The sequence below is a fragment of the Myotis daubentonii genome, chromosome 4 (genome assembly GCF_963259705.1).
Source record: "Myotis daubentonii chromosome 4, mMyoDau2.1, whole genome shotgun sequence".
NCBI classification, from domain to species: domain Eukaryota; kingdom Metazoa; phylum Chordata; class Mammalia; order Chiroptera; family Vespertilionidae; genus Myotis; species Myotis daubentonii.
Genome location: NC_081843.1, coordinates 61,153,110 through 61,180,029, shown reverse-complemented (window position 1 = coordinate 61,180,029; position 26,920 = coordinate 61,153,110). Strand labels below are relative to the sequence as shown.

Sequence of the window (26,920 nt, the reverse complement as noted above, 5' to 3'; positions counted from 1 at the left end):
TGACATGACATAGCATTCATTGCCAAATCATTACGTATATTTTTATCATAAAATGTTTAAATAATTATCTATTTCTGCACATTTTGCTTCTCATTTCTTTGATTAGAACTAATGATCATTTTTCCCTAGCAATGTTATAAAACTAAACTATCTTCTGTGTGATATCTTGCTCTAACCTTGACGTTTAAGTCAATCAATTAATTAATCCTTACTAGTTTAGAATTTTGCCACAAAGGGAAGGTTAACCTCTTCTGGCTATTGAGTTTGAGCCTTTTCCTGGTTTTAAAAATTTTTGCAGTAATGGGTTTTCAATTACTCTCAATGTTTTTGTTTTGTTTTTTGGTAGACCAGGATTCCTAGCCCAGCAAATTAGAATTATTTTCTTCTCTAGTCCTTCTGACAATCATATTCTTATACCTCTTCACATGTTTCCAAAGATTGTATATGATGAACACTGATCTATATATTTGCAATTAAAATCTTGGCAAAATACACCAACTCATTTCCGGTTCAACCACTGGTAAACCATACCTTCTCTGTGTATGTATAACTTGCACACATTCTCCCATAGATCAATGAACTGAAGATTTGGTTACTGTTCAGAATGGAAAGACAACAAATAAAACATAACAAAGGACATTCTACCTAGTTCTGATCATCTGGAAATAGTTCTGGAATGCTCTGAGAGAGGGGTTAGGTCCAGCTGCAGCTACGTAGTTTGGATAAGTTCTCCAGTATCCAGATATTTGAAAATACATGGGAAGAAGAACAGGAAACCAACCATTTATTACTTCACTGAACAACTGCTGTGCTAAGTGATATGCATGGGATTTCATTTAATCCTCTTCAGAGTTGAATATTTTGCAACTAGGTAAGTGGGTGATAGGGCAATTTTATAAATGAGAGCACTGAGACCCTGAGAGATTAAATAACCTATCCTGGCTCACAGAGCAAGGTTCTATTTAATTCTGAAGCTCTTTTCAGTAGAATGGTCTTATCAAATCCTGCGCTCAGTAGTTTATGTCTCGGCAGGTTAAATAGCTGAGAGAGGAATTTGTATCTAAATTCAAAAGGGCACTAGAAATCAATATTGTGCTCTCTATTGTTGTGCTCAATATCTTCATTCTGTTGAAATTCTCTGTGATGGATGAGGTGCCCCGCTTGTGTGAAAGGGAGTATTGTACCCTGATTGGAATTAGCAGATGATAGTTTCGTTGACAAAGTTTCTTTAGACATTTTAATAGGAGGTCGAGAAGGGATGAATTAGCCATCTTTGAATATGGTGAAATTTTTAAACAGCAGGATTAAAGAATATGTAACTAAAAACTCCCTGTTGTGTAGGAATACAGAACTTTTGCTTCGGTGGAAGGATAAGCAGCAATGTTTAGATTTTACATCCATTTCAAATGAAGCCTACTTTAAAATCATTTCTTCTATTCCCCTAAATTTTTATTCTTGGGGAAAGTGGAATGAAATGCAGTAGAAGGTGCTATTCTTATTCCCATTTTATAGATGAGGAAACTGAGGCACAAAGCAGTTAAGGAATTCACTCAAGGTCACACAATGGGCAGCAGAACTGGAATCAAACTCAAGTGGTCCGGCTTCACAGCCATTCTCCTAACGACTACAGAACACTACCCCTTTCGTATTTACAAAGGATTAAACTTGCTGTTAGTATACATTTGTGAATTTATTATTTTTATATGGTTTTCCAGAATGAGATTTTAGTTCACGCCACAGTTTTGTTTTGTTTTGATTGTTCAAAGGTCAGCTTGGACAAGGGAGCCTTGTTATAATTTTTGTCATGAAGCCTTGTTAAGAGCCTGCTTCACCGAGAAGCTGGCTGCAAGAATGCGCATGTGAGAGGCCCCTCTCTCAGCCGCCTCATGATTGGCTCTCAGTGTTTCCTTGTGAGTTCCCACTCGCTTTCTCTTAGAGACATTTGAGTCTATCATCCCGGTAGAGATTAGGCTGGCAATTGGTTTGATAACACAAGGACTGTAAGAGTCCGCATGTTCTCTCGCTCTCCGTTCGGTTTATAGCTAAGAAATGAACTTGAATGCGCTGTGGAAGCCAAGCTGGAAGGCTCTGAGACAGTTGTTGAGGAGAGCTGGAACTTTCTACTCTTATGCAGCAATAATATCAGTAGCCACAGGTGCTCTAAGTGAGCTCATAATCTTCTAGAATTTGTACAAAACTTTGCTGCTACCGAGATTCCCGTCTCTGTATTGCCTGGAACCTAGGCCTCAGCAAGCCATGCATTTGAATCCAAAGAAAATGCTGTAATGCAAAATAAGGTTGCCCTTTTTTCTTTAAGGAAGATAAACAACGTTAGTGCGTAACTTCTCAAAGCAGTGGTCGCCACAGAACTGCACTTCCACTCGGACACTGAGGAAAACGTTTGAGGCTGCTGCTATTCATAAAACAAAAATCACTGCTGTTTATGGACTTACCATGTGCCAGGCACCGAGCCAAACACTTCATAAACACGCCCTCCTTTAAGCCTCATGACCAGCTTATGACGTGGTATCATTTTTATACCCATTCAACCCAGATAAAAGCTCTGATTTGGAAGAGTGAAGCAGCTTCCCTGAAGTTACAGCTTAAAATTAGACCCCAGGTCGGTGGGACTCCAGAGGCCAAACTCTTGTCTTTCCAATTTGACCATGTATCATTGGCTACATTATTTAATAAGCTTCACATAATTACAGTATATAACATTAGAGATGCAGCATTCCAGGATTCTTAAGCCTGACAATTTACAGGTGAGGACACTGTTCTAGAGGGGTTAAGACTCAAAGGTCACATACCTTGCAAGGGCCTTCTTCTTCATTGTTCATTATGGAGCATCTATTATGCTGCAATGGCTTGACTCACAGGCGTAAGAAAATCCTAGCTGGACAAACTTTTTCTCGGGGAAAAACCAGAAGAGGGGGGCAGGCTATCTTTTCCGGGTCGAACTTCTCTACTTCGTTTTATGTTGGGCAGCCAACATCAGACATTATTTCATGCATTGAGAAAAGCAACGGGGGGGGGGGGGGGGCGGGGGAGGGGGGTTGCGGGGAGGTGGCAAAAGGGGGAGGGGAAATGAGGACCTCTGTATTAGTGTCAACAATAAAAATAAAGTGGAAAAAAAAAAAAGAAAGAAAATCATTTAGGATCCTTAGGGGCAGGAACATAATGTCAGGAAAAAAGTTGTGTTTCTACTCTTCGATAACGAATCCAGGCGCTTGTTCTTTAACCTTGCCCCCAAGATAATTATCATTCCAGAACAAAACCAAAAACAAAACACGCCCCACTGGAATACTGGGGTTTGCAAAGCAATGGAAATGAATCCATTTCCTCGTAGTACCGGAAGTTCAACTTCATGCCTTCTGTGGATTTTTCCTAAGCACTTAGAGTGGTCCAGTGTCAGAGCTCTTAATCAGATACTCGCAGCGCGTGGCCAGAATTCCTGCAGCCTCTCTGGCTTTGATTGAGATCACAGATCAGCTGTGGCCATTGTCTCGGTTTCCAGGCAACGTTAGGATGTTTGTTTTGAACTCTGCCCACATGTTGCATCAGAGGCCAAAGCTTCTGTGCTTTTCACTTTCCAGAGCAAGCAGAGTAGACACTATTTTTATCCTGCCTGTGTGTCCCTTTTAGTGGTCTGTTTCGGGAATGCACCTCATACTCAGCTGCAATGGAATCAACCATCCTGTTTCCCTCAGACTCGCTGTGGTCGGCAAACTGCGGCTCGCGAGCCACATGCGGCTCTTTGGCCCCTTGAGTGTGGCTCTTCCTAAGCCTTAGGAGTACCCTAATTAAGTTAATAACAATGTACCTACCTATATAGTTTAAGTTTAAAAAATTTGGCTCTCAAAAGAAATTTCAATCGTTGTACTGTTGATATTTGGCTCTGTTGACTAATGAGTTTGCCGACCACTGCCCCAGAGGATGCTCAGAGCGCCTCGCTTTGCAGTGCTCCCCTTCATCTAGCCGGCTGCACTCTGGATTGAGTATCTCTGATACTTTCCCCCCTCTAGGTCTAGCTCATCTGGAATGACAGACACATCTCCATTTTTTAAAAATTCAAATATTTTATTTTAGTTTTTGAAAGTAGGGGATCACCACTTCTTAACTGTGAGGTCTTAGATAAATTACCTAACTTCTGAGCCTCGGTTTTCTCATTTATAAGATGCAGATAATAATGGTGACCTCCTAGGATTCTATACAGATCTATTGAAATCAGACAGGTAAAGCACCTGTCACATGGAAGATTTGATAGTCCCTGCCCCTCTGTTGATCAGACAATTAGTATAAATACTAAATAAGTAGTTCCCATCTCCTCTGAAGTCTTTCCTAACCATCTCCCAAACCAGCATCTCAGAAATCGTCTCCCTCTTCTGATCTCTTACAACATCACATTGCACTTAAGTTCCTATTGTAATCAACCTTATATTCTGCATGTGCTGAGATGTGCGTATGTTGGTGCCCTAAGTAGATCTGCTGGCACAAAGGGATGGCTCAGCTTCACTTATAGGTGATCCATTATCTTTCATCAGAATCACAGGCTTGTTATGATAAATAATATACTTTGGTAGGTGACTGTATGGCAGGTCTCTTTAAAAGCACCGTTATTATGCTATGTTAGTAATTTAAGGCATTGCAAGAATGTATGCCATGGTGTGACAGCATGGCTAACAATAGACAGACCCGAACATCTGAATTGAATCAGCCTGACGTGAATGAGCCCTCACTGCAGACACCTGTAGTCACTGGGTCCCCAGGTGCTGTTTGTGAAGCGCAGGGGAGCGCTCCTTAAAAAGCGGCGCCCTCAGCCGACGGTTGCTTGCTCCAGTGTCGTACAGGAGGCAGCCTCGGGATTTGTCGTGTACATGTGTCTTTTAAGTTGTACAACTGCCCAGTTGATGACAATAAGCTTGTAAGTGACTATGTATTTAATCTGGGTTATCCTAACCATTTTTCTGATGTGCTTTGAGCAAAATTTCTGGTAATTGTAATACTCATAATGTTGCTTTTGAGCCATCAGATAATACTTTTGGGTTTATTCATGCACAAATGCATACATTTATTTAACAAATAATTTGTTAAGGAACTACTGTGTGCCAGGCTCTGGGGATGTGCAGCAGCTGAAACAGGCATGGCTCCTGTCCTCGTAGAGTTCAAGTTCAGGTCTGCCTTATAGCTCCTGTGAGGAAAGAACTTAAAAAAATAGCCATGATTCCCTCTTTCATTATTTGAGATGTGTTATTAAATAAGAATCTTATTATGGTTGAGAAACATATTATTTGTTTTTCCTCTTGTGCATCCAGCAGAGATAGTTTTAAAAGTTAAAAAAATCATTATTGATTTGTCCAAGATTTTAAATTGGGAACGTTTTTAATACTTATGTTGTGTTTTGCCCATCTTGCTTGAGTATGTTGTATATAACTTGACTCTCCTAGCCCTGTGGGGTGCATGCTATTCCCATTGTGGGAAACGAGATGCTTATCAGGCTTAATGGACTTGCTTGTGGACTCTTGGCCACTAAGAAGCCATCAGTCTGAAACTTAAGCATTCTAATTTATTTATTATATTCTTGAGTCTAGCATTTTTTTAAAAAAATGAGGTATTAAAACTATACCTCATTCTTTTTTAAGTGAAATTTTAATTGATTAGAAAATGGAAACAAAGGTTTGAATCAACAGTGATTTTTGAGTTTCTCTCTGCAACAGTACACTCAGCGTTATAGTGCATGGTGGGTTGCAAAGATGACCCCTGTCTCTTGAGCAATGTATAGCTTCATTGACAAGCCATGACATGCATTTAGAAAAGAGGCCAGTAACCCTCCAACACAGCATCTGTGAGTAAATGTTCACGTGAGAAGTACAAACATGAGTTGAGAAGATAATCTGAGCTAAAACAGATGCAGGTGTTGTATCTTGAGCTAAATCCTCAAGGGGAGGGGTAAGTGGGACCTGAACAGGGAAAAGGCTTTGTAGGGGATGGGATGGCAGGATGAAAGGCTCAGGTGGAATGTGGCGTGATGGTGGTGAGGACACTAGCTGTTGCCCAGATGTATCGTTTGCCAAGCACTGTTATTGGTTCATGTACATTAACTGATTGTTAAAACAACCCTATGAGGTAAGAATTGTTACTATTCCCATTTTACAGATGTGGACCCTGAGGCACAGAGAGGTTAAGTAACTTGCTTGAGGTTGCACATGAATTCAGTGTCAGCTGGGATTCCACCGGACAGTCTTGAGTCCAGGCTCCTCTTTCACTCTTAACCAGTGAGCTATGCTGCCTGATGAGGCGCCCACGAGACAGGAAGGACACCCTGGCTGAAGGGGAATTGTGGGCAATATTGAGGGAAATAGTGGAATAAATAGATTAGGTCAAGGCCAAGTAATAGAGTCTCTAAAGTTCAGGCAGAAGATTATGGGCCTTATCTAGGACGCAGTGGGAAACCATAGAGAGTTCAGTATTTCATTAGGGTGGGAACATGGTACACATTTATTTCAGATAAATTAGTCAGGCAGACAAAGACAGAAAGGATTGGGAGCTAAAGATGAGGGTTGGGATGGGGGTGGGAAAGAACCAGACCTGGAAACTATTAGAAGGGCCTTGATGTAATCCAGGTGTGGGAGATCCGTGATTAGATCAGGCAAAAGAAATGAAAAGAGTGGCGTGGTGGTGACGACTAGCACGGTGCCGACGCCGGTGGTTCCGGGCCAGGGGAGTTCCCCGCATTCCGTCATTTGACCTTTACATCAACTCCAGTGGGAGGTGGTGTTACTCCCAGTTTAGAGTGGAGGCAGTGGAGTCTCCAGGAGGTTAATTACTGTGGATTAGCAAGTGCTGGAGCAGGGATTGGAGCCTGCCTCTTTCTTGGCTTCCTCACTTTAAGGGAAAATAATGTAGTCTGGTGACAAAGTAGGGAGTCTGCTGTTAAGTTAGGGAGAATAGTTCACATAATCATAATAAATGATAGTTAGGGTCATGGGGAGAAATCAACTTCCTGAGATAGCAGCACTGCAAGAGAGAAGGAGAGGGTTTGTGACTGAATAGTAAAGAACACAGAGCAGGATGGGCAGGTGGAAGAGCTTCCAGAAGGAAACAGTTCAGAGGGGGGTGGGGGGGGGGGGGCCTGTCGCTCTAGGGCAGTGGTTCTCAACCTGGGCTGCACATTAGAATCACCTGGGAATCTTTTTAAAATCCTGATTCCTGGGCCTCATCCTTCGGAAATTCTGTTTCTTTGTTATGGGGTGGGGGCGAGGGCGGTCTGTGATGCAGAGTGAAACTGCCTGGAACAGCGGGTGGAAAAGGAGAGTACCTCCGTGCGACTGGCGTTCCTAGCAACCCTCCACAACACAAGCTAACCTACCTGACCAGGTGTGTGAGGGTGGTTAGTGTTGCAGGTGGGAGGACACAGGAATGCTGCCGTGAGGGCGGGGAGAGGAAGCAAGCTCTGGGCTGAGGTGCAGCCACTCTGACTCACTCCAGTGCGCTCTCTGAACCACGCCAGCCAGTGACAGCAGGAGATCCAGGTGAGGCCGCGGTGGGTCTGGACGGGAGGGAGTGCGGAGTCCCATAAACCGGATGGAACTACCCAGAAAGACTCTGAAAGTCTTCTGGGAGACCAAGCAAGTGAGAGGACGCTATGACGTTGAAGACAGAAGTATGGAGCTGAGGGAATGACTTTGTTGGCCAGATTTGATGGCAGCAGAATGGATGAGTAAGCCCCCGAGGTCCACTGCTTCTAAGGGAGCCTTTAACTCCCCCGGCGTGGCCCTTCACCGGGACCCGTGCGGAGCTCACAGCTTCTCCACTCACAGCCAGCATGGTAGGAGAGTAGAGCATGGTCCTAGGTCTTATATCTCTTCTTGGGAAGCCTCACTAGAAACCCCATGTAAATTAGAAGAAGCCCCACATAGAGACCTGCTGTCAGAGAGGGGGCAGCCGATTAGTGTACCCAACAGACAGCACTTTTAAAGGGACTCCATGGGGTGGAGGGGCCATTCACGATGCGATTGAGTGATGACCTGCCTGTACAGGCACTGTGAGCGGGGACTGGAGAAGAGTGCCCATTAAGGAGGGAGCTAGTGAGACATACACCTGGAAGGAAGGGCAAGTAGGATTTGGATATTTGGGGAAGAGAAACATCTCAACCAGTGGCACTTGTATGAAAACCATATGAAGGAGAGACGAGCGAGGTGAGCTCCGAGACAGGATGGGCAGCTGCCCGGAGCAGCTGTTCTGGATTGGGAGATGGGGTGGGATTGGGATCTTTAAGGGCAAGAGAAAGGAGTTGCATGTGATACAGTGGGCAGCAGGAGTCACTGCGGTGCTGCTTTACAGGGAGACATGTGCCTGGGGATGAGCAGAGAGGGTTAGAGAGCTGGAAGGCTGTACTCTGGGGGACCTTTCCAAATATTTGTGAAAAAGGAGAGCCATTTCCATGTTCTGAGGGTCTTAAAAGCATACCGTCTTTCCCTCATATCTCTAATCCTTTACGGCAGTAAACCTCCCAAATTCTTACTGTGGCTGGTAAACACACTTAAAGAGACTTCATGGAATGATGCCAGAAGACGAGATGCTGCATTTGATATACAGGATTAAATATTAATTTTTCCTAAGCTCAGTCACTCTGTTTTATCGACATTGGTTTATCTTTTATGTAACGACAATATGGCCAGATTATTTGAGGTGGGCCTGAAACTGACGGAGCACTCAAACGTTCGCTTTGTCCTCTAGGATTCTCTTCAAGCCTCTGTTAGAGTCCTTGGCTTGTAGGGTAAGGCTGCACGCCATCCAGGCCACCTCCGTGGGCTACAGACCCTTTCAGGGCTCTGATGTGTCTTACTCATTGTGCATCCTCGGTGCCTTTTAAATAGCAATGTGAATGGGTGGGTGAGTGGAGAATGATTGTAAGAGGTAGTTTTTCTCGACTTTGTTACTCTGGTTTATGCCTTCATTCAAGCTTGTAAATGACAAACAATACTCTGGACGTTAAGAGACTTGGGCGGGTCATTTGGGGAGGAAAGTATTGTTATGGCTGCAATTCAGCCTGATTTACAGCACTAATCCCTGGAGAGCTATTTTCTTACATATGAGTGCTGATGGTTGTGTTTTAAAATTGTCTGCCTCGGGATGTTGACAGGACCTGCAAGGGTAGGTCCTGCAGCAGAGTCACTGGTTCAGAAGTCAGGCCACCAAGTCCAGCCTCGCACCTGCCCCTCAGAGGGGCCGCTCTGGCCTTTGCCTGGGTGATGCCTCCTGACCTTCCATTGCCACATGAACTGTCACCTCCTCAGCATCACCTCTCCTGACTGCCTCCTGCACTAACTCTGGTTGCCTAGTCTATGCTCTTGTGGGACCCTTGATAACACTTACAAGTAACAATTGAAGCGATTATTCTATTAATGGTATCTCTGATGAGGCAATAACTTTTGCAAGGATAGGAACCTGTGCATCGGTTTCACCACTGTGTCCTCGTCACCAAACATAGTAGCTGGCACTAAGTACATTGGAATTAACCTTCAAAAATTTTTAAATTGTACGTTATTTATACCCATGATTAGAAATTCAAACAGTACAGATTTAAAATGAAAGTATATTCAATCCCTCACTAGAGATAACAAGGATTAAAGGTTCCTTGTCTTTACAAACAGAAGAAACGTTGAACAAAACTACAGTTGGTTGGAGTTGAATGAATTTGCAGAGGGAGGGGATTGCTTTCCTTCTTCCAGACCCTGGGAAGCAGCCTGCCTATTTCAGTTCCCAATATCCCATACCTCAGTGATGCGATAACACTTCCGTGGAGGAACCTGTGCTGAGAACATATGGGGCCAAGACCCTGAGCTAACTACCCATGATAACCTGCTCCATGCTAATTATAGCTATTCCTTGTAGAATTTACTGTCTTGATGGGCCTCTGAAAATTATTTTTTCTAGGAATAGAGTATTACATCCAGCTATTGTTTAATAAAGTAGTAAGGCAGGTTGGAAACCCAAGTGATTTGGGGAATGTTTTAATAAAATTGGTGTTTAGGAAATAAATTAATGTTCCCTTGAATATTTGAAGCTTAAAAAGCATTTCATGTAGCATGTTTGGTCTTTGGTGGTTTTATATGGTGAGGGAATTCATTGAAGGAGTGGGATATATCAAAGCAAACTTTTTGTGTTTGAATGGAAATTTGTACCACCACTTCTAAGTGTGGAGAGACAGAATTATATGCATAAGGGAATGTTAATCCCCACAAATTAAAAAAATTCTCAAGGAAAAATAAATACACATATTTTGTCCATTAATTCAACGTGGAGGGAGGATTTATCTTAGTTCATCTTCTAGTTCTTTATCCCAAAGATGATGTGAGAGACCACTCAGTGCCCTCCTATAGGACCAGGTGTGAGTGAGTGTGTGTGTGTGCGTGTGAGAGTGTGTGTGAGTGTGCGTGTGAGAGTGTGTGAGTGTGTGTGTGAGAGTGTATGTGTGTGTGTGAGTGTGTGTGAGTGTGTGAGAGAGTGTGTGTGTGTATGTGTGTTGGAGTGGGGGGATGCTCAGCTGGTGCTGAAGTGTACTCAGAAATAGTTAAATCCATATGATTATGTTGAAAAATCAGTATATTAAAGCTTTGGACTTTTATCTGTAAATTGTAATTTTATATAAGTATATAAATTTCATAATTCATAAACATATAATCAAGATGTTCTACATTAAGTTAGGTCTGTGGGGAAGGTGATATTGTTCATGGGCATGGGCTGTAGTGGGTTCATACAATCACCGAGAGAGGTGTGTGGAGGTGGGTGAGGCAGGGGCCTCGCAGGGATGGGCTCATCCCGCCCTGGGTCTCAGCCTCTGAAGTGGCTCAGGGCCCGGCATCAGGGACGAGGTCTGGGGACTGTTGGCAGGGCAGCAGCTGTTTGCTGACAGCCAGTTACTTAAGGAGGCAGCGTGTGCCAGATGGAATCCCTGGGCTCTAACACCTAAGGACTCAAATGTTAAGGAGGTTTAATGAGCCTGGGTTGGAACTCCCAAGGATAGTAATTGTCCATTTAATATTAACCAGTGTATTGCAAGCTAAGTACTAGAGTAGTATTCAGTCCCATGCAAGTATCACATGCACGTCCTACTGTTTGGGTGATAAGATATCAGGGGCTGGTTTCCCCTCTCACTGGCATCCCTAGGAAAGGTGTTTCAGTTACCATTCATCCCCTTCTGCCTTCAGGTAGGAGCCTAGATGAGACAGATAACAGAGCAATATTTCCTCCACAACCCTGTCCCCACCTTCTCTTCTTACATGACACTGGAAGGACAATTCACATCTCCCTGAGTCTGTTTTCTAGAGCTATGCCCTGTTCCTTCTATTTTGTATAATATATTATGAATAATGCATGGGCAATTTAATGAGCACCTACAATGTGTAAACACTTTATACACATGATCTCAAACACAATCCTGCAAAATAGATGTTATAGGCCCCAAACTGAGACTCAAAGTCACAGAGCTAGTAATTGGCAGAACTAGCATTTGAACAACATTGTTTCAAGCTTCGAAGTCCATGCTTTTTTCTAAAAAGAACACACACAATAATTATAATATTTCCTGAGCATTTATGTACTAGTCAGTAGTAAACTTATAAGGCAATTATCTATTGAAGAAAAATTGAGAAAGGGGGAAACTGAAGATTAAAAAATTTAAGTTGCCGAAACCGGTTTGGCTCAGTGGATACAGCGTCGGCTTGCGGATTGAAAGGTCCCAGGTTCGATTCCGGTCAAGGGCATGTACCTGGGTTGCGGGCACATCCCCAGTAGGAGATGTGCAGGAGGCAGCTGATCGATGTTTCTCTCTCATCGATGTTTCTAACTCTCTATCTCTCTCCCTTCCTCTCTGTAAAAAATCAATAAAAAATATATTAAAAAAAAATTTAAGTAACTTGCCCAAGATTATTTGGTAAGTGGCACATTTAAACTTTGAACCATTTGATCTGGTTACAATGGGTTTTACCCACTGGGTAAAACCAGTTGGACTTTTGTGGGAGTGGCACTCCAGACAAGGTGAGAAGAGGTAAGAGCAAGTATGGTTAAGAGGAGCTGAAGGATGAAGTAGGGTGTGGGTTTATACTAGAATCAGACTTTGTTTCTTTCCTTCCTAGGTGTCTACTTCCTCTGCATCAACCAGCAAGTCTTCCAGTATGAACACCACAGAAAACAAGGTATGGAGCATCTTCCACGGTCAAGTTGGGTGGAGGCCTTTAGGTTGATTAATGTAAAGCAAAACAAATGTGGATTGATAGTTGGCAAATGAGTTGTATGTCCTAGGGAGCTTATGTTATAGAAGTAAACGTTCTCTTTCCAAGGTATGGGGGTTGTTGGAAACTCAAATTTCCTTTCAGTATTCACTTCAAACATCACCTATACACTTCTACATCCTTTTAGAATATCTAGACAAGACTGGTCACCCAGAGGTTTTTTGGTCTTAGACTGGAGTGAGTTTTTTTTTTTTTATTTGTAAGATAACCCAAGTACATTTCTCTGGGTCTAAATACTAGTAAGATTATGAATTTTTAGCTTCTAAATAAAAATATTTGATTATTATAGTCATTTAAAACTAAATATAAGAATGAGAAGTGACCTAAGTGAACATAGATGAGCAATGGATATTGGTCATTTCAGCTGCTTCCTGAAGTTTCTTCCTGAAATTTGAATCATGTGGGGCACCATATTATTGGTAAACCTTTGTTGAATTCTACTTGGGATCTATTCTAATAATTATTTCTTGGAATTTCAGAAGAAAAATATAAAAGAATGTCCTCCAATGGGATTGCCACATAGAGGGAGCCTAGTTCTGAAGAGCTGGCCTTAAACCAGCCATGGGCAAACTACGGCCTACAGGCCGGATCCGGCCCGTTTGAAATGAATAAAACTAAAAAAAAAAAAGACCGTACCCTTTTATGTAATGATGTTTACTTTGAATTTATATTAGTTCACACAAACACTCCATCCATGCTTTTGTTCCAGCCCTCCGGTCCAGTTTAAGAACCCATTGTGGCCCTCGAGTCAAAAAGTTTGCCCACCCCTGGCTTAAACCCTCACCCTCTGTTACCAAGTCTCAAGCTCTGCTTCTTGGGAGTATTCTTGGGTGGAGGTTTAAAGAGGGACTCTTTTCAGAGGTTCTCAACTTTATGAGGTGATATTATTTAGTCCCTCTAAGAACTACCCCAGCTCCATTATTATTAAGTTGTGTTTGTTTAAAATCCCCGACATACTTTTGCTTTCTATCTTCCACCTTACTTTGCTGTCCCACTGGGCTCCTACACCATAATTTAATACTGCATTGTAATTTAGTGATATTGAGGGATCCTATGGCCTCATCTTGAACTGTGTTTAAAGGACATTGCAAGTATCTTGAAACACACAGTTTGACTATAAGCTCTTACAAATGTCATTTAACATTCATTTTAATTTTTCAATTTATTATTAACCTAAAATTGTTATGGAATATTTTACATTTGTATTAATTTTTTATGTTCACATATATATGTATGCACACACTCACACATCTACAATAATAAAAGCATAATATGCTAATTAGACCAGACATCCTTCCGGATGAAGCCAGGACTGCAAGGAAAGCCCGGGTCCCGGGTGCCAGAGGGAAGCCAGTGCTGGCAGCCGGGGGAAGGAAGGCCTACTCTTGCATGAATTTCGTGCATTGGGCCTCGTGTGTGTGTGTGTGTGTGTGTGTGTGTGTGTGTATTATTGATTTTAGAGAGGAAGGGAGAGAGATAGATAGAAACATCAATGATGAGAGAGAATCATTGATTGGCTATCTCCTGCATGCCCCCTACTGTGAGTATCTAGCCCACAACCCGGGTATGTGCCCTTGTCTGGAATCAAACCTGGGACCCTTTAGTCTGAAGGCCTTATTTATACCTCTCTTAATCTTAAAAAATAAGAAAAATCTAATTTCAGTCTTAAAGTAATCTTAAAACTATGGTAAAAACATCTACCAAAAGACAGTTCTCATTGACTTTAGAATGCATGAAAACTTAAAGTAAATAGAAAGGAGAGCCAGAAATATTGGATTTCCTTTGTATTCTATTGGTTTGTCTTTGACCCATTGCCTGATTCTAATCATCCCCCCAACTCTCAGCTTGAGGACCAATGCTTAATTCAAGTGTGCCCTGTTTTCCAGAGCAAGTGTCAGCAAACTCTGCAGCCATCCATTGCTAAGCATTAAACAGGAGATTCCTGGAGGTTATGGAACTAGAGGAAGGGACGAGGGAGAGGAGAGTAGGCGAGCTAAAAGAGGGAGCAAAAATAAGATGCACCCAGTGTAGTATCACCAGTGGCTGACGCGGGACAACTTTGGCCTTAATTCTCTGTCCTTGGTAGACTTCAGTCCCTGTTCTCATTAATCATCTTGGTGTGCTTCTGATGTTGGCTCATAAACATTTTTACTAACCTCCTCTGAGAGATTTTTGTGAACTTGATGATCGTATTCCTCTAAATATTTTGAGTTCTTAGAGAACAGATTTTAATTCAAGTAAATACCTAAACCAAATCGTTGCCATGTTCTACACCTTTCAAATGAATAGATTATAATAGAAGCTATGAATAGATTCAGACCATTACAATACCAACTGGCTTATTTTCTTTGTTAATCACTTAAAAAGTTATATTTGCATAAACTCAGAAAAGCATAGTAGTACATCTAGAAACTCATTAGCAAAGATCCAATTTGAAAGGGTCCAAAATGTAAACGTTCTTTAAAATATTTCTTTGATCATAAACTGTGTTTCCCCCCCAAACCATAAGTGTGTCAGCAGAACAAGGGCCTGTCATGTGAGGAACTTATGTACCTTCATTACTGAAGCACAAGACATAAATTAAAAGGATATTTGGTGTTACCCTTTTCAGATAATAGATTAAAAATAGAACTTTGTGCTAATATTACCAAACAGATAAAAGGGAAAGAAATGACAGGAAGCATTAGGCCTTATTGTTAATCTCTTACTTTGAAAAGTTTATAATATGTTTTATCTCTGTTTCTGTATCTTGTCTGTACTGAGAATGTATGTATGTACTTAAGGAATTGCCTCTTTTGACACAGGTTACCTTTGGTTGGGTACAACTCTGTAGAATACTCCACTAAAGATCCTAAATCACAGCCTGCTCTTCAGAATTATTCCTAGAACTTTAGATTAGATCTCTAAATTTTTATCGTGCAATACCAATCCATGCACTATTTGCAAAATTGTTGTAAGATTATGTTGCCAAAATTTCAGAAAACTTTTGACAACACCTGTGACTACTCCTTTGATAATAACCAAACGTTAGAAATATAGGTGAAAAAAAAAATATTGTTCAAGCAACCTTTACACAGGAAAGGAGGGGGAAGGAAAGAGATCCCAAATTAATTTTATCAATGGAAAACTTACAGATTTCCTCTCACCAAAAAGAGTAAATTCAAACTGAAATATTTGCTTGAGACTTTAGAAATTAAGAGCCTGCAACTTCTTGGAGTTGTATCCATCTGCATAGGGTAAATGCAATGCATGAGTACAACGGGTTTTGAAATAAACATTTTAGCCCTTTTTGTACATGGTACTTATTTTACTGTCAGACAAATAAAACCACACTCGGGGCTGTGCTCTTACGTTAGGCCATTCCAGTCAGCAAACAGACGGAAGGAACACCTCCTCCTCACAAGAAAAGACACAAAAAACAGGTGATGTGGCTCCTTGTACTAGCTCACTTTAGCTGCTTGGCACGTGCTTATTGCAGTTCACAGTCTCCTGTAACTCTCCGACCCATCACAGACTTTCTGGCTTAATCACCCATTGCCCACATTCCGGCACTAAAAATGAATTTCACTGCTCTCTGTACTCTTGGTTCTGTCACCATCCCATTGTTTCACACTGTCAGATGAAACGTACAATGACTATTTCACTCATACAGAGACTGATCATGCTTAGTGTGGCTTTGAAGGATGAGGGTATTTATTTTATGTTGCTCATATATTTGCTGCAGTGTTCATAGTAATAAATCTCTATCTTTGATACATATAGGAAAATGTAAGATGTAAATTAGTACTTAATAAGAGCAGATTATTAATTAGTGTGCTTAAGTGTTTATCTAAAGAGTTACAATTTCAAGCAAAGTATAATCTTAACTCATAACAATTACATATATAAATATATCAAAATCATCTCTTTAGCTTCCTTAGTTGAGGAAAATCTATGATAAACTTTGTAAATAATGTCCATTTTTCCTTCCTTCCTTTTTCTTTCTTTTTCTGAATTTAGGCTGTAAAATCGGAACCTGAAAAGAAGTCACAATCAACTGAAGTAAGTGTTGTAAGTCAGCTATGCGATATTTGGATTCTTTATTTGGATTCTTTGCAATAGTAATGAATAATGAAGTTCCTTATTTGCTGGTACTGAATGGTAAAAGGATTTTTGTCAGCTAATTTAATTAATTAGGACATGATTTTATAGAGTATATGTAAAATAATTATAACATTAAATTTACATATCACTAAAATTAATGTATACTAATCTATAATAATAAAAGCAAAATATGCTAATTAGATGGGACATCCTTCTGGACGACCTTCTGGACAAAGCCAGGGCTGAGAGGGAAGCCCAGGTCCTGGGTGCCAGAGGGAAGCCGGTGCTGGTAGCCAGGGGAATGAAAGCCTACTCTTTCACGAATTTCATGCATTGGGCCTCTAGTTTATAAATAAAGATAATTTGAATTTTGTTCAAATCTATATATTCTTTTATATTGTTTAAAAATAAGCAACAGGAGCAAAGGACAGAGTTCAAAGGGTAATGAGTGTCTAATTAATGATGAGCTGTCCAGAATGACTGTGTCTGTTGAACCTAGCACCCAGATAACTAAAGCTGAGAGCCTGGCTTACTCCTGACAGTCTTACCTTGGTTGGTAGAACTAGTTACTTAGGAGATAGCTCTGACTTCCCCTTGGGAGCAGCTTCCCTGGCTTCCTTGACTCAAGGCTGTTTAGACTGAAAGCCAACTTGTGTCCACATGGAGAGTGATCCCGGGGTGTCTGCAGCCACGGCATATGTTCTCATCAATCGGGTGCTGCTCTTTCTTTCAAGCACACCCAAGCAAATACTCAGGTAAAACCTCAAGGTTTCCTGTGGGAAAGCACAGAGGTGGTTCTGGCTAAAGTACTTTAAGTGCAGGCAAGGGTGAGGTCATCTGGGTGAAAGCTGAGGCTTGTCTGATTTGGTGTGAGGCATCGTGGCTGCCCCCCGAGGATGGTAATTCCATAGTCCGCTCTAGAGGAAGAAGTCAACAGCCAGGTGGGGGTTGTCTTCTATTTTATATCTAAATGCTTTTGGTTCTCTACCCAATATCAAGAGAATTGCAACACAGAAAGACTATGTAAATCATTCTGTTTAAGAAAATGCAAGTTTTTAAAATCTCATGTGAAAGGAGATTTTTAAAAAATTAATTTCTAGAGTAGAATCCCCTTTTTTTCCACCAAACTCGGAGGTCACAATGACCACTTGTCATCTCTGTGGATAAACCTGCAGTCACCGAAAGAACTGCATGAATTATGAGAAACAGCCCATAATTTAGAGATAAATACCTATTTGAAAAGTTGTTCTAGGTGAAAACTAAATTTTTTATTATTCTTCTATAATTATCATTATCAGACTGTTGGTAGGATTGCTGTTGACCAGAAAGCACATGTCTGCTTCTCTAGTTGAGTCATTCTCAAGAGAGGCAGAATGGTCTAATTGGGAATTTTGTTCTTGAGCCTGTTCAGAGTTATGAAAACAGTCAACTCCAATGTAATTGATGTTTTATCTTTTGAAATTGACAGCCACCTCTACTTATTGACGGAAAAAAACTAGAAAAAAAGCCAAAGGAACAACACGAGGTAAATGATCGTCATTAGTACTTGATAGCATAAGGTGAAGCCTTTTGTGTGTGTGTGAGGGATGAAATACGAAATTCTCATCAGTCAAGACTTAAGTCCCCAGGAGGATCACTTTGTGAATTATATGACTGTCTAACCACTATGTGTATAGCTGAAACCAATATAAAATAATATTGAATACCAACTGTAATGGAAAAGGCTTTTAAATGTAAATTGCTATAGAAACAAGTCCTGCGAGGATGGCTGGTATTTGTTTTTAGCTGAAATAGCACCACCATGCGGCAGTAGGAGGATTTGCAATTTACTCATGATTCTTGCTGAATTTGGGGGGAAGGATTTGCGTTATTTCAAATTTTGTACCTAAGGTGAAATTTTATCACATTGATATCGCACTAATTTAAATGTGCACAATTCAAAACCGCATAAAACACAACTGTTTTGAGCACTTCCTACTCTATTGAGAAAAGTATCTGTATTTGCCATCTTGTTAACAATGTGGTGTGTGTGTTTTCAGCCAGAAAATCTATCCAAAAGCACATCACATACAGCAAGCAAGCATGATCATAAAGAAAAAGCAGTTTCCAGGCCAAGTGAGCAGCCAACATCAGAGAAACCAAGCAAACCAAAGGTAAAGAAATCAGATGAATAGTTAGGAAAACACTAACATCAACTGGGGGGTGAGACACAGGTCCTCTCTCGCCATGGACATGTAGGTGAAGCTGCTGAGCTGTGCCAAAGATATCTTTGATTGTAATGATTTGGTGCTACCATGTTGCTGGTTTTGCGAATAGCCTTGTGGAAACATGGGCCTATGAAAAGCCTGAGAAGAGCACCAGACGGGTCCCGGGGGTGTTCCATCCAGTCCTCTATGGCCCATCAGGGTCCAGGCTCTGGTGCCTCGCAGACAGGAAGCTGCCTGGACCCCTCTCCTTACGGGCGGTGGGAACCCAGATGCCCTGCATGATCTGCTGACATGGAAGCCTGGAAGAGTTTTCAGGGTCTTGTGCTAGAAGAGATGAACTTTCAGAGCCAAGAATCAGAAGGAGTCTCCATATTCCTAGAACCACTGGGGGTCAACTATTAGAAGAATAAACAAATATGAGAGGAACTTTCCCACTGATAGCTCTTGCAAGACAAGAACCAGTCCTGCTTAACAGTGTACTTCGTATCAGAGATTGTAATCTCTGGCCCAGCAGTTAAAGGCAGCTCATGTGTGTTTTGTTCAAGTGTATTTTGTTTGGCTTACAATATTATTTAAATTAGCTACCGACAAAGTCAGAATATTTCACATAAATTCAAAATGTCTAGCTTCTCTAGAAAAATCAGGATACTTGGCAACAGTGGGCTCACGTGTCAAGAATTGACGGGAGCTTGACACCTGGTATATGTGCTCTAATTTACCACAGTCCCTCCCTGGCCCACTTTACTATTTGTGTTACCTGCACGGACTCTGTAAGCTCGGAGTCCAGCCTCATGGGGTTGGTGCTCAACGTTGCATCATGTTCAGCGGAAGCTAGTGACCTTTCCTATACAAGATGTCCACAAGGGCAAACTGGCTCAGCAGTGACATTTGAAAAATGCATAATCTCAAAAACAATCACTCAAAGAGACTGAGTTCTGTTCATCTTTCATCCTCCTCCTTAGACTAAATCTCAGGACACAGGTGGAAAGAGTGCTGCTGCTGCTGCTGCTGGTGTGGTTGTGGCCTCTGGCAAGTCAGACGACAAGGTGAGCACACACAAGCAGACATGGGGTGTGCGTGGGCCCAATGTTTATCAGTCTCTCGTGAGAAACGTACTCAGGGGAGTCCCATTCTACCTGGGCTTTACCGCTGGCTCTCAACGACCATTTAGGGTTCTGGTGCTGCCACACTCAAAACTGAACATTGTTCATATATTTGTGAAGAGGATCACGTAGCTGAGGGATATAGAGTGAGCAGAATGCTGAAATTGATTTTAAAATCCATATATTCAATAAATATTTATTGGTCACCTACCATGTATAAGGCCTGGTATCAGGATTGAGGTAATTGACATGTGGGTTGACTCAGAGCCTGCCTTCAAGATGTATAGGCTTGAAATAAAGCAAATAAAATTGCTGTGAGCATTTGAATGGCATTACTCTGAATTGTCAACAAGTTTGTTCCTTGTGAACCATGAATAGTCACAACATCTATATGAATTGATAAGGGAGGTTTTCCAAGGGAACAACATAAACCCCCTCAGAAGAGAATATATATACCCTTCTGGCCAGTTATGGGCAATTTTTCCTTAGGTCCTTGATGAGCCAATTAAGATTCTTGCTTGGAAATGTAAACTGAGAAGTAGTCTGTGTTTCTACTCATGCAATAGAGTGTTATCCATGTGGAGCCATCTCCCTTAGAAATGCTAGTACTTATTTCTCTGGAAACACAAAAAGGTAATTGAAGCAATAATGAGAAGATGAAAATAGAAAGGAATATGTACTTGCCTATTTTCCTGCTTCTCGCAATAGAAAAGATATTCTCCTGAAGGCTCAATGGTAAGGAAAGTCGTAGGATAAATTATGGCACATCTGCCCGAAATATCGAATTTTTCTCAGATTGGGGGAGAAAATGCACATTGCTTTTGTTCAAATAAATGCAGATATCTTAGAGTGTAATGGTAAACTTTATATACACTTTTAAATGAAAATACCCAACTTTAGTTTAAAAAGTATTTTCTTGCAGTAGACCACTTGAGACCCCTACCCCCAACCCACCCAAGGGGTACACGTTACTCATGTTGAAGAAATGATTTGAAAAAAAAGGTGGATTTAAGACAGAGGATTAGATCTGATAGAATAGATTTTAAAATTAAGCAAAAATTTAAATTTTATTTTAGATATAGAGTTATCAGTGAAATCTGAAAAATAAAATTAGGAGAGGTTTATATGGAATTCTAGTTTGCACTGATTTGAGCTGGTAAATCACTTTTCTTTGCCTCTGATTTGTCTCCCATAACATGGGCTTGATCAGATCTGCATTTTTTAAGTTATTTTTTTTAGTGCATACCAGGCTGAAAGCACTGTGTGTGACACCCGCGCTGCAGGCTGGCCATTAGGGGTGGGAAAAAGACACTGCCTCAGCTGCAGTTCAAGGCAGGCTGAGACAGGGAGCTGTTTGGTGAGGACAGAATAGGTCCCGACTGCGGGAATCCACAGGGACCTTGAGTAGATTCAGTCTGAGTGGGGCATGGAAGCATAGCCTGGATTGCAGTTTTGCAAAGGCATCAACATGGAAAAGGAGAAGATGTGTTTTGGGAGCAGCGTGCATTCCAGTGTTGGGTGAAGCACAGGGCGGTGAGCAGTGGGGCTGTAAGACCAGAAGGACAGGTTGAGGTGTTGCTGTGGAGACTGCTAAGGGGAGTTAGTGATTCAACAGGCAGAGGATAAACAGTGTGAAAGAGATTAGAGAACAGATGCAGCAAGCGGAGCCATTAACACCAAACTGCAAAAGGATTGTGAAAGTGACCACAGGGGGACTACAGATAGGAAGGTGGGAGGTTGGTCAGGGGCTGTTCCAGTAGTCCTGGCGAATCCTAATTTAGTGTAAATGCGAGCTGAGATAGAATAAACTAGTGGGGAGAAAGGGAGGAGGCATTGCAGAGGTAAATCCTTCAGGTTTTAGGGAATGATTGGGCAAAGGTAAAGAAAATCTCAGGCTAACCTGGGGCTCGAGTCTGAAGGAACTAGGTGAGGGCTCCTGCCAGGGCAGGGAGAGTGAGTGCCTCCTGAAACTGTGAGCCGGCCCCTGGTTGCCACTGGGAGGTGGACACAGTTCACCAGAGGAATTGGTTGAGGAGGAAACGTGGTGTTTGATTTTGGACAGGCTGAATGGGTTTGAGGTGTCCCAAGAAAGATGTGTAGTCAGGCAATTAGAATACTGTTTTGGAGTAGCGAAGAAGGGGGAGAGAGAGAATTGGGGATGGCCCCCACCGTATTTTTTAAATCTTCACCCAATGTTTATTGACTTTAGAGAGAGAGAGGAAGGAAGGGAGACAGAAAGCCAAACAACGGTGTCAGGGCGGTGACCTCCCATCCGTGCCCAGATGGGAATCAAACCATAACCTTTTTGATGTACAGGAAGGCGCTCCAACCAACTGGGCCACCAGGCCAGGCCTCTCCCCCACCACCCCTCTTGTTTTTACTGTGACAATCGCAGTCATTTATTTAACACTTTCTTAAATTAAGCACTTAAAAAGGGCTCAGTATGTGCAAACACTGGCTCTCACACTTTATAGACTCATTTACCTAATCCTCACAGCCCCTGAGGTAGGTGCAGTCACTCTCTGAGATAGAACAAACATGAGGACACTGAGGTGCAGCCAGTGCTTGTCGGGGTGCAAACCCAGGCAGTTGGAGTCTGTGCTCTCCGCCTCCAGACTCTGCTGCCCAGAATTCAGGGGCTGGCAAATGGGACATAGTTTCCTATTGTCTTCATCCTGGCAACGTCACCATTGAGTTGCTGCCAGGCCCTGAAAGCATTTGGCCCCTGGCCCTAGAGAATGGTCTTGGACCGGACCACCAGCACAGGCAGAAATGTGTAGACCGTGTATAGTTGGGGGTAAAGCAGAAGAGACGCCAGAGGCGGCAGAGAACGGGGCACAAACACCCGAGTCGACCCAGGATGGTGCTGGTCATGGCTGCCGTGGGAGGTGAGCGTTATAGAGGGGTCCTTGCCAGGGTCTGGGTAACGGCATGAAATCACAGATTGGAAAGTTATTGGCAATCATTGATAGAGCAATGGAAGTGCTGGTAGGAAGGAAATTCATTTTGGGGAAATAAAGGGAAGAGTAGGTGATGAGATACCAAACCAAGGGGTGTGGAGGTCTTGTTGTGTGGGGAGCAGAGACTGAAATAGCAACAGCTAGAGGAAGTGGACACTTACAGAAAGAATTTCTGGGACCCACAGACACTGGCTATGGGCCCCAGGAAAGGCAACCAAGAGTAGTGAAGAAAGAGATGGGCAGTTCTGGATTCACATCTTGGTTCTGTTTTTTGACTGTGTGACCTGGAAAAAGTTACTTAACCTCTCAGCCTTGATTTCCACATCACTAATTTATATTATGATTTATTAATATTATTTATGCTGTTCTGAAAAAGGGCATAACACATACAACATAGTGTCTAGCACTGAGCAGATTCAGTATATGATCAATGCTATTAATATTATATTGAATTCATTTTAATATATGTAATATTATTGAATTTTATAAATGTATGTGAAAACGTTTTTATTCCTTTCTAAACCTCCACCAGAAAAAAGAAAATAAATCATTAATGTCGGCTGTACCAGTTGAGTCCAAACCGGGTGAACCATCTGGAAAGGTATGAAGACAGCAGTGCATTTCTGCCTAAGATATTTGCTCTCAGTCTCTCTATCATGATCTCATTTCTTGAGGCCAGACAATATGAGGTGGGGGCACCTGAAAGGATCTTTTTAATCAACTGTTTCAAGCTAATATAACTCGGTTGAAAGTGTGGTTTTCCCACATATGTTTGTAACATTTTATAGTATAACCCTCTGTTCTGAAAACTCCAGTTACATCCCATGAAGTTTTCATTCCACTTTCTCTCCTGCAAATATATCTGCTTTAACCAGGGGTATCACTAAAGAATGCCAGGTACTTCTTCACTCTGAAATTCCTAGTTTAATCAGGCTAAAGCTAGCAGGCCCCAAAGTCTAGTACATTACCAGGGGAATTTCTAAAATTATAGTGTTAATATAGTAGTTATTCTTACTAATTAATCTGAGTTAAACAGTGAAAGGTCTTTTGCCAAATTGTTGTTTTCCCCTTTAAATTCAGGTTATCCTTCACAATGAGTCATTCTTAACCTCAAAATTAGAATGGAGGCATTCTTTCATTATACTGATATAAGCCCACACCCCAGGCATGTGCCCTGACTTTGGAATCGAACCGTACCTCCTGGTTCCTAGGTCAACGCTCAACCACTGAGCCACGCCAGCCGGGCAAGATAAATTTTTTTGAAAAGTTATTTTTACTAAATAATAAAGTGTACTTTTCTTTAAGCCTTGCATTGCTAAATTTTTCTTTAAATTAGTTATAAATCATTATATAGTCTCAAATAGGCCATTATCTTGTCATAGTTTAGAGTGTTTCTGCCTTTTTTTCTCTAAAGACTTCTTTCTCTTCAATACGTGTAAATATTTCTTGCTTCCATTTTCATTATTTTTTAAAAAATTGTTGACCCTATTACAGATGTCTTCCGTCCTCCTCCCCCCACCTTTGCCCACCCTCTCCCCCAGCCTTCACCACACTGTTGTCTGTATCTATGCATTATACATATATGTTCTTTGGCTAATCTCTTCACCCTCTTTTATCCAACACCCCCTCTTCCTCCCCTTTTCCCTGAAACCCTAAGACCAGATTTTAACTGTTTGATATTTGAAGAAGTTTTGGTGTTTGGTATTTTTCTACACAGATTGGTGTTTTGTAGTTTAAAAAAATCAAAAGTGGAGTATGTGTCACAAATAACATTTAAATATCTGCTCTCTCTTCTTTCCAGTCAGGCATGGATGCTGCTCTGGATGACTTAGTAGACACGTTGGGAGAACCTGAAGAAACTGAACACGATAACACAGCATATACTGGACCTGAAGTTTCAGTAAGTGATCTTAATTTCTGTAAAGATTCACTCTTAGGGTAGGAGAGCAAAATAAGGTCATGATGCACAAAAGTCCACTTGGTGTTCTGTTACTTGGAGAGAGATAGGACGGTGTCAGTATCAGCAACAGCAACTGAAATTAGTGTTGGGATGGAATGGCTGTTGATGCAGGAAACATTTATTAATTGTCTGTGCTGAGATTATTCCTGGCATATAGTCCTTTGGGCCACAAATACCTTTCTGTCCTTGAGATCGGAGTTCCATGGACTTGGATTTATTTTGATTTCTAGATATTTACCATCCTCTCTTCATCCCTATTCCTAATTCCTTAAAAGCAAGAAAATAATATGACATTTTATTTAAAGAAAAAGACATACCATAGACTGGAAGGAAATATTTGCAACAGACACCACAAAGGATCTGTGCCAGAATTTACGAAGAATTTTAAAAAGTGAGAAAAAGACAATCCAGTAGAAAATTAGGAGAAAACTTGCTGGGCTAAAACAAAATGCAAGTGTCCCTAGTAATTAGGAAAGTGATACTACAACATGGAGAGGAGTCACTTCACACTTATTAGATTAGCAGCTCACCTGGAGCTCATGGATGCTGACTATGTGCATACCCTTCCACCAGCAAGTCCCCAGAGGGAGCCTTGCACGCCTGTACAAGGAGGGATGAGAACAGCTGAAACATTTGGAAGTGGTTGTGTTCAACAGGAGACAAGATAATAAAAAGGGGATGCTTTTATAGTGATTAAAACAAATTATTCATTTATCAACATGGATACATTATAAACACATAATGTTGAATATGATATCATTTATATAACATTTGAAAATATGCAAAGTAATGCTGCAAATTGTTTGTGGATGCCTACATGTAGCATAACTGTTTTAAAATATGCTCCACTTTCAGTGGGTGGGTATGATACCCTTAAAGTTCACATTAGTAGCTATCTCTGGTTAACAAGGAATGGGAATGGGATTGGAAAGGGCCAAACAGGAGACATCATTCTAATTGTTTTGAAGAAATTACATAAGAATGACTATAGATCTGATAGAGTTGGGTGTTGGGTTATATAGAAATTTATTGTTTTTAACTGTATTTTTGTATGAATTGGAAACATCAGACAATGAAAAACATTTAAAATCCAATGTATTTTAATATAGGAATCAAATTTAATATAGTGATTTGAATATTTTCTAGCATCACATATGGGTTAAGCTATTTAAATAAGGGGAGGTATTTGTGTAAAGAAATTTCAGAGTTGTATAAAGTATTGGCATCTTAATAATTTATATCTTATTTCAATAGTTTCATAAATTAAGAATGGAATAGTACTTTGGTTTCAGAATATGCATATAACATTCTCAGATAATTAATTATATAATGTACCTAAATGTGTGATTTTATTACAGGATCCCATGACTTCTATCTACATAGAGGAATTGGGTAAAAGAGAAGGCTCAATTCCTCCAAAGTACAGGGAACTTTTGGATGTAAGTTAATCATTTACTTTTACTTTACTATTTCCTTTTGGAATATATTCGTTATCACATCAGTATAGTTATAATTTTTTAAATTTAGAAAATAAAATGGGCAGATAAAAAGTTCATTACTATGACATTCACTGTATTAGTTTTCCACAGCTGCCATAACAAAGAATCACAGCTTAGATGGCTTAAACAACAGAAATATATTGTCTCACTGTTCTGGAAGCTGGGAGACTGGAATCAAGGTGTGGGCAGAGTTGGTTCCTTCTGAAAGTCTTATGGAGACCTCTCTCCCTGGCTGGTAGAGAGCTATCTTCTCCCTGTACCTCTTCATGTGGTCTTCCCTCTGTATCTCTGGTCCATATTTCCCCATTTTATAAGAACACTAGTTATATTGGATTAGCCTTATCCTAATGTCCTCACGTAACCTCAGTTATCTCTCTTTTTTTAAGTGCATATTTTTATTGACTTCAGAGAGGAAGGGAGAGGGAGAGAGAGATAGAAATATCAATGATAAGAGAGAATCACTGATCAATTGCCTGCCGTACGCCCACCACTGGGGATCAAGCCTGCAACCTGGGCATGATCTCCTGGTTCATGGGTCGACAATCAACCACGCTGGCCAGACTCAGTTACCTCTTTAAAGGCTCTATTTCCAAACACAGTCATAGTCTGAGATGCTTATGATTAGGGATTCAATAATATGCTTTTGGGGAGGACATAATTCGACCCATAACAGTCACTGAGTAACACATTTTGCTGATTGTAAGGATTACTCTTGCCTTCTCAACATTATCAAATTGATGTTTGTTTCAGAAAAAAGAAGGGATCACAAGGCCTCCTCCAGACTCTCCGGTGAGTTTACATAAATGTCTTCT

The 26,920-nt window shown here is 41.1% G+C and overlaps 1 protein-coding gene across 16 annotated transcripts in view; it reads left to right on the top strand.

Annotated features, from left to right (window-relative positions):
• The window catches only part of CAST (calpastatin), a 114,026-nt gene that overhangs the window by 50,529 nt on the left and 36,577 nt on the right, over window positions 1–26,920 (top strand). For 8 of the 16 annotated variants that reach the window (XM_059694048.1, XM_059694051.1, XM_059694046.1 and 5 more), the window contains 10 exons: window positions 12,141–12,200; window positions 15,653–15,718; window positions 16,296–16,346; window positions 17,848–17,904; window positions 18,419–18,532; window positions 19,549–19,632; window positions 23,182–23,250; window positions 24,451–24,549; window positions 25,968–26,048; window positions 26,859–26,897. In XM_059694048.1, the coding sequence (XP_059550031.1) occupies window positions 12,141–12,200; window positions 15,653–15,718; window positions 16,296–16,346; window positions 17,848–17,904; window positions 18,419–18,532; window positions 19,549–19,632; window positions 23,182–23,250; window positions 24,451–24,549; window positions 25,968–26,048; window positions 26,859–26,897 (720 nt within the window). The remainder of the gene's footprint in view (window positions 1–12,140; window positions 12,201–15,652; window positions 15,719–16,295; window positions 16,347–17,847; window positions 17,905–18,418; window positions 18,533–19,548; window positions 19,633–23,181; window positions 23,251–24,450; window positions 24,550–25,967; window positions 26,049–26,858; window positions 26,898–26,920) is intronic. The other 8 variants (XM_059694043.1, XM_059694053.1, XM_059694045.1 and 5 more) reach the window with 5 other exon arrangements.